This window comes from Microtus ochrogaster, linkage group LG8 (genome assembly GCF_000317375.1).
Source record: "Microtus ochrogaster isolate Prairie Vole_2 linkage group LG8, MicOch1.0, whole genome shotgun sequence".
Taxonomy (NCBI): domain Eukaryota; kingdom Metazoa; phylum Chordata; class Mammalia; order Rodentia; family Cricetidae; genus Microtus; species Microtus ochrogaster.
Window position 1 is genome coordinate 6,490,527 of NC_022033.1, and position 8,326 is coordinate 6,498,852.

The following is an 8,326-nucleotide window of genomic DNA, read 5'->3' on the forward strand; positions in this document are numbered from 1 at the left end:
TCTGTTAGCCTGGTTGGCCAGCAAACATGAGGCTCCACCATCCCCACCTCTCCAGCACCATGGTTATAAATGCGCACCACCATGCCCATGGCTCCAGGGAGCAAACTCAGGCCCTACTGCTTACAAAACAGGTGCTTTACTGACTGAGCTCTCTCTCCAGCTTGTGACTGGTGACTTGCAATGATGTTAGAAGTAAGGTCTAGCTAAGTGAGCCAATGGGTGCTGGTTTGTAGCGCAACACCTGCCCTACGCGCTACAGTACCGTTCAAGCTCACGAGTCGAGCAAGGGGCTGGAGATTGACACAGACACACAGACAGACAGACAAAGACATGGGTGCCAAGAATGCCCCTTTATTGTGTTCCAGGGCAGCTAATATAGGGTCTCCTTGATTAATGGCCATGCCCTAACTCTCAGCTACAAGCCCACCAGAAACCACTCCCCTGCCATCAGGAACTCCTGAGGGTCTCGTGCTCAGAGCAGCTGCAAGCATAGGAAAACAAGGTGTTTACTCTGGCAGGCAGGGGGGTCACAGGAAATTCAGGGTCTGGGGGTCCACAGTGCCCAACACGAGGCAATGCGCTAAGGGAGGAAATCTCCTGTGGACCATGTCCTTGAAACACCTCATCAAATGCTTGAGCCAGCTGCTAGGATTGTGTCAGGTTTTCTTGATGAAGAGACAGAAATTTCCTCATGCTGGGGAGATGCAGTGAGAGGCAGGGCCTGGTTTGAATTTTTTTTAAACCATACAGCAAGCCCTGCTCACCATTCTTAATCCATCTGAAGGAATTAAATAGGCAGTCTCGAGATCTCACCTGTTCACACACCTGGTCCTCAGATGTGCTCTGAGTCTTCAAAGTACCAGGCACATGCAAAGGGGCGACCTTAGAAGGAAGGGGATGGAGCCACCTCCCCAGCACACTTCTAGTGTGGAGTGGTCCTAGGAAGGGGGAAGAGGCTGAAGAATACGGAACCTCTCCTACTCCACCGCGGTGGGAATGTGGTGAGAAGCTCTCTGTGGGTTTATTATGTTTAGACACTTGAGCCCCCACTGACAATGCTGTCCTGGAAGGTTGTGGAACCTGTCGGAGGTGGGACCTCGCTGGAGGAAGTGAGTTGCTGGGGTGTGCGCCTGGTCCCATTTCCTGCCCTCTCTGCTTCCTGATGGCTGCCATGTGAACAGGCAGTACCACTCGCCTCCTGTCACAGAGCCACTGTTGCCACAACTTCCCGGCAAATACGGAGTTGTTCTAGTTTTGTTTTTGTTGCTATGATTTGGATTATAATTCTGGGTCACAGTCTCTCATCGTAGGGAAGCCAAGGCAGCAACAACTTGAAGCAGCGAGTCACATCCGATCAAAGGTAGAACGAGAACAGATGTATGCATGCATTTTGCATTCTCCCCTTCTGTACAGCCCATTATCCAGACCTAGAGAATGCTGCTGCCTGCTTTTAGGCTGGATACACCCACACGAATTTATACAACCCAGAGACCCACCCACAGACTGACCTGATTTGGACAGCCACTGAGGTTCTTCCTAGGAGATGCCAGATCATGTTAAGTGGCCACTCTCCCAAGTACTGTAGTTGGTGAGGGCAGGGATCAGCTCTCCTGCTCCCAAGACCAGCTCTCCCACCTGCCACAGGCTACAAGGGGCAGCGGGGAGAGAGATGGCATCTCTCCTTCACCCACTCCACTGGATGGCAGATGAGGGATGGGGCCAGATCACCTGGGCCCTGTCAACAGGGTTAGGTCTACTGTGCTACCTGGGCAAGGTTCAGGGCCCACTCTTCTGAGGGCTGCAGTCAGTGATAGGCAGTGCCGGCTCTCCCACTTTGTGACCCTGGGACCAGCTTTCCTGACTGCAGTTGGCGTTGTTATTTAGAAAAAGCTGCACACAAGAGAAAGACGCCATGTGGCAGAGCTCAGGTGGAGGGTTTCTTTATTGGTGGAAAGTGAATGAGAAAAGGAGGGGAGGGGAGACCAGCCTCTGGGGACAGGAGTGGCAGAAGAGAGGAGAGAGAGAGAGAGAGAGAGAGAGAGAGAGAGAGAGAGAGGTGGGAGGTGGGTAGGGCCCTTTAAGGGAGAACATAGTGAATGTGCACAGGTGTTCTTAGTAGCTACAGTTGAGGATGCACACCCCAAGGTCTGGCCAGTACAGATGCTTGAATACTAACAGTAGGTGTTGAGGGGTGAAGGGGTCATCTCTCTCTTGATCTCGCCACCGCTGACAGACAGGTAGTGGGGCTAGCTCCCCTATTCTCACACCTTCATGGCTGGCTCACCTGCACCCCAGTCAACAGCTCCATTATGTTGCTCAGGTAAGGTGCAGGGCCTGCTTTCCTGAGTGCTGCAGTTGGTGAGGAGCAAGGCCAACTTTCCCTAGTGTTGCAGCCAGGGAGGGACAGGGCTGCAGCCAGGGAGGGACAGGGCTGCAGCCAGGGAGGGACAGGGCTGCAGCCAGGGAGGGACAGGGCTGCAGCCAGGGAGGGACAGGGCTGCAGCCAGGGAGGGACAGGGCTGCAGCCAGGGAGGGACAGGGCTGCAGCCAGGGAGGGACAGGGCCATCTCTGTGTGGCTCCATTCTCACTGCCTTCAGTGGTAACAGGAGCCACAGACCTCACCACAGAACGTGGCTGGGGCAAGGTCACGGACCCAGACATGGCCCTTGACAGCATTCCAGGCCCAGATGATACCAAGGGCTCAGGGTGGCAGCACAGGCCACTCAGATCCGTATGGCCCCAGCAGTGGCACAACCCTCAGGCACTAATATGGCCCTAGGTGGTGGCCCAGACCCCTGATGTCTGCGTGGTCTTTGGTGGCAACACAGACCCTGGCTGCCTGAACCAACACAGACCCAGCAGCCTGGGCCTGGATGTCACCATCGATGACCATTTTCTTGATTGACTAGTTTTTATCCATCCCATGTTGCTGTTTGGCGGAAGACCCTGGCAGGAATCAAATAAACAAAACTGTACACCAGTGATAAGACATCTAGGAGACAGCTAGAATGGGAATGAGTGCATCAGCGGTAAGGTGTGTGACAGAGCAAGGAGGTGGAAATGCTGGGTCTTACTTAGAGAGACTCAGCAGGGAGGGCGGGCGTCTCTGAGAGATGGTGAGGGCTGAATGAGAAGAAGGACCTAATTACAGGTGGGTCTGGAGGAGAGCGTTCAGGTGGAGGAAACCTCAGCAGCAAAGGCCTGGGGCGTGGAGGATTTGAGTCTAGGGAACTACGGGGGAGGAGGAATTCCCTAGAGGGCATGGGGGCCACAGAGATCACACTGTTTGGACTCCTAGTTCAGGGGAAGAGCTGAGATTTCCCTAAGATGCGATGGGAGACCCTACAGAGCCGAACAAGACCTCGCTATGTTCTGCATTTTGCTTTCCAATCGCACAGCTACTGCATGGAGAACAGATTTCAGAGGAGGCCAGAGCGCGTGAAAATTGTCTTAGCCAAAGACGCCGAAGCCTCAAGATTTATAGAAAGGTATTAAATCTAACTGTAAAAGATCAGCTTAAATTTGAAAGATATCAGTTAACTAAAGGATTAAGATTATGGTACACTTTGATTTCTGGAAATTAAGGACTTCCATTGCCTTTTGTTGGAGGGAAGGAGGGAGGGGGAGGGGAGGTGGGGAAGAGGGAGAAGAGGAGGGAGAATATATATATATATATAAACATACACATATATGTGCATACATATATACTCACACACATGCGCACACATGCACACACATACATATATCCCTGGCACCAAAGGAAAGCCATTGTCTATTGCCTGAATTACCTGGACTAGGATGTGGCGGTCCTTACCTTCAGGGCTCCTCTTGGTTAGCATCCACTAAAAGTCATTTACTTTAACTTCAGTTCAACAGAAAAATGGAAAAGATTGTGTTGAAATTGCATGTTAAGAGGAAGGCCACAATCACCTTCAGTGTTTACTGTGTAGGTGGGTGGCCCCACATAGAAAATTACATACACCACTTCCAATATATAAATTTAAAAATATATATATGTGTATGTAAAGAGAGAAAGAAAGAGAGGGAAAGAGAGGGAGTGTGAGGGAAGGGAGGGAGGCAGGGAGGGAGGGAGGGAGGGAGAGAGAGAGAGAGAGAGAGAGAGAGAGAGAGAGAGAGCACACCTTCCTTGGTTCAGGCAGAGTCCTGCCATGGGTACTCTAAACGGGGTGGGGTGGTGCATCTTACTCCCCCAGTCCCAGCATTCCATGGATCCCCTCATAAAGATCTGAGATAGATTGTAGAAGGAGACAGGGCCAGCAGCACCCCCAACTTCCATTGTTGTTTCCCCGAGGAGTGGAAGCCAGTGAAAGCCTGCAGAGACCCCAACTCACCTCTTTCATGCTTCATGGGGCCACATACGATTTCGGAAAATTGTACTAAGTAAATAATTAATTGTATCCCTTTATCCTAACTAATGTTCCTGGAAACTCATCGAGCATTCAGGAAGTGGGGGGCTGTGTTAGAGCCTTCTTCTGCAGGAGTGCAAACCTTTAATGCTATTCTGGTCTAATCCAGCCACCCCTCCAGCTTCCACAAAGAGGGTACTGTGGCTCATGCATTGGTTACTTTGCCCATTGCCGTGACCAAACACTTGACAAAAAGCAACATAAGGGATGGGGTTATTTTTCTCCCTAGGTAAAGGGTGCGGGCTCCATCGTGGTGGGAGAGTCACTGTGGCAGGTGGCTGAGGTAGCTAGCCATGCGTCCTCCACAGTCAGGAAGGAACGGACAGGAATTGGGACTGGGCTTCCAAATTACTTCCTCCAATTAGGCCCTAATTTGAGACATCCAATGTTAAGACAATCTTCCAAAATAGCACCTACCAACTGGGGATCAAGTGTATAAACACAGGAGCTGTGGGGGACATTTTACATGGGACCACAACAGGGTGTATGAAGTGACAGGGGCTGCAGAGCTGCAGATAAGACTCTGTCTTCCCCTGTCTGCCAAGTTCTCCCGGAAATACCTTTAACCTGAATGGCAGAGATCTCATTGTAACCCACAGGCAGTCACAGCATTGTCTTGTAGGCTGTTGCAAGGGTCCGAGCAGTAGGTGCCTAGAAAGTTCTTTCTCAGCTCTTGGCACAGGTCAGCAGGTCCTGCACCAGGCTTGTTTGAAAGTCTTCTGCACCCACTTTACTGAAATGTGGTCCTCTGACCAGCAGCCAAATTCCCGGGGGAGTCAGACACAGCAGAATACTCTCTCAGGACCCCACTTAGACTTACAAAACCAGTGTACATCTGAGGAAGAGGCTGGGGGACTCTTGGGGTGCTCTTGTCAGAGCATACTCCAGAACTGATGCTCACAGTGAGAACTAGGACCCATTTGATTGTGGAAATCCATTGACAGCAACATGTTGGTGCCAAAAGATGTCAGCACGGGGACAGAGGACATGCCCCACATCCTCAGCATCCTTTAAACCCCACAGGACCGCATGTGTTCACAGCCAAAATGACACCACTTAAAGGTTTTCTGACAGGCAAAAATGAAACAATGCGAGAAATGATCCAAAAACAGAAGCAAGTGATCTTTATCTTGTTTATGTAGAGCAAGGACATTGCAATTCCTATAGCTGGTCCTATAGTTTCAATTTTCCATTTTCCAGATTTGCTTCCTGAGTAGCAACCAATTTTTTTTTATTTAGTGAGTTAATTAAAATAGTGAGAACTGACAGTGGCTGAAGAGCCAGAGGCCTGGAGGTTTGGGAGACTAAAGGGGAGAGTTTTTAGTTTGGCTGAAGTGAATTGAACTAGGCAACACTGGCTTTCCCACTAATGTTACTTTTAAGATTTATTTATTTTTATTTATGTATATGGGTCTTTTGCCCGAATGCACGTCTGTGTACCACCTGCATGCCCTGTCCTTGGAGTCCAGAAGAGAGTGTCAGATCTGGAACTGGAGTTACAGATGTTTGTGAGCCACCATGGAGGTGCTCGGGCAAGAGCAGCCAGTGCTCTTAACTACCAATCTATCCCCCCAGCCCTAAACACACTTTTATTTTAACACCACACACTTAGATCCTGTACTGTGTCCATGTGCGGGAGGCACAGCGTGACCCAGGGCCGCAGCACAGTATCACACGTGTTCAGTGGTCACAGAAGCTGAAGCCTTTATTATCTCTGAGAATCACAGTCAAAGCGAGGAACAAACGATGCGTAGTATCATGTTAGCAGGAGCAGTTCAAGCACATCCCTCCACCCCGTGTATTGGAGAGGAGGAAACCACAAACAGAGGGGGAGGCACTAGCTGAACTTATCGCGGGCAAAAAGGGATGAAACACAATCTCTCTCATGGATACTGTTTAAATAACTACTTGATGGACGTATAGTTACCAGGAGGGGGGAAATGAGCTTGGGAGGAAGGAAGGAAGGAAGAAAGGAAGGAAGGAAGGAAGGAAGGAAGGAAGGAAGGGAGGAAGAAAGGAAGGGAGGAGGGAGGGATCTGGAAGCAGACCCAACTGCTCGAGCCATCATCAATGACAGCAAAGCGGTTTGTAATGAAATGCTCACCCTCCTGCAAGCAGACAAGCAATAGTAGAGATCCCCCCTTTTTTTCCCGAGTAGCATCTACCTTGATATGATCAGGCAGCAAAGTCCAAGGATGCAGCAAGGACCTCTCACTGGCCATTGCACTTTGATTTACTAGGTTTTGAAACTCAGATTTAATGAATGAAACCCCAACAATAATCACAACCCTGACAATAGCGCAGAAAGAAGGGAGTCGTGTGTCCATGCTATTTTTGCAGGGGGAGGGGGAGGCTGGCATGAATGTGAGTCCTGGAAGGGAGAAATGAGCATCACATCGTTTTTACAGTGGTAACCACATGAATGGAAACGCAGTCTCTCTCAGAATGCGTGCAAAGCTCTCCATGTAGCAGACAGCTGGAGGTGGTAGCTCTGAGCAGGTTTGCTTGCCAGAGATCTGAGCACGCGTTCTGGTCACAAGAGCCCTCCTGGATGGCTGGCTTGGAGCACAGTTACTGGCACAAAGCAGAGGAGCGGGCAGGAATCAAGAGCCCTGGGTGCCCAGCAGTGAACACAGACGACACCCAGGGCAGCCTTCGCTGTTTCTTCCAGGGACCATGTGGGAGATCAGACCCTGACTTACCCATGCGTAGACCTTCACAGACAGCCTATACTCTGTCATCTTCCCTTTGCCAAGGGCCACCAGCTTACAGATGAAGCCAAACACAGTCACAGCTGTCAACATTCTGTATGTCCCTTCTGACTGTTGTTTTTTGTCTCTAAGCCCCTTGGCTAGATATGGAGCGCCTCCGCTGGTACCCTAGCCCAAGTTCATGCCATTGCAGCCGCAGAGAATCTCCTTGAATGTTTTGCGCAGCTCCAGGCTGCGGAAGGCGTAGATGAGGGGGTCGATGACAGAGTTGCACATGATGAGGACCAGGTAGGTGTTGAAATGGGACGTGTAGCAGATGCAGTAAGGGTTGGTGGGGCAGGTGATGATGAGGACCAGGTGGAGGAAGAAAGGTGCCCAGCAGAAGATGAACACCCCCAGCAGGATGGTGATGGTGACAGCCCCCTTCATGCACGAGTGCTGCTGCGGGGCCACCCCATGAGCCGGCGGCAGTGCAGCAATGCGCTGGACGTGGAGCCTGGCAAAGAGGAACATGTGGATGTACAGGGTGCCCATGAGGAGCACCATGGCGAAAAACATAGTGATGAGGCACACGATGACCATCTTGCTCTCGGAGTAGATGATGAACATCACACCACAGATGCCACAGCAGACCCAGATGGCCACGATCAGGGTGAGGGCCTTCCTCACGGTCATGATGCTGTGGTAACGAAGGGCATAGAAGATGGTGACATACCTGTCCACGGCGATGGCCAGGAGGTTGCAGATGGAGGCCACCAGGGAGATGCAGATCATAGAGTCGAAGATGTTATCCATGTGCTGGATGAACTGGTCCTCCAAGGTCAGGGAGTCGCTGTTGATAATGGCGATCATGATGGTCTCCAGGGAGTTGGACACACTCACCAGCATGTCGGCTGCAGCCAGGCTGCAGAGAAAGAAGTACATGGGGGAGTGCAGGTTGCCGTTCCTGACCACAGCCAGGATCACCAGGATGTTCTCCATCAGGCTGACGATGCCCAATGCCAGGAAGACCTCCGGCTTGATGAAGACCTGCTCGCAGAACCCGCTGCCGCTCCGGTTGCTGGCAGAAGGGGCTGCAGGGTGCTCTGAGAGGTTAGGCAGCATCGGATAAGCAGAGAACAGGCAACAGGAAGAGTTCATGGTTAACAGAGGCCTGAGTCCCAGCTGCGGCTCCTGAGGGTCCTGAG

At 51.2% G+C, this 8,326-nt stretch overlaps 1 protein-coding gene across 1 annotated transcript; it reads right to left on the reverse strand.

Moving 5' to 3' along the window:
- Positions 1–6,112: 6,112 nt before the first annotated feature.
- Mc3r (melanocortin 3 receptor) lies at positions 6,113–8,320 on the reverse strand. The gene has a single exon (XM_005362820.2). It carries the CDS (start codon positions 8,277–8,279, stop codon positions 7,308–7,310), a length of 972 nt encoding a protein of 323 aa, XP_005362877.1. The 5' UTR covers positions 8,280–8,320; the 3' UTR covers positions 6,113–7,307.
- Between the last annotated feature and the right edge of the window lie 6 nt (positions 8,321–8,326).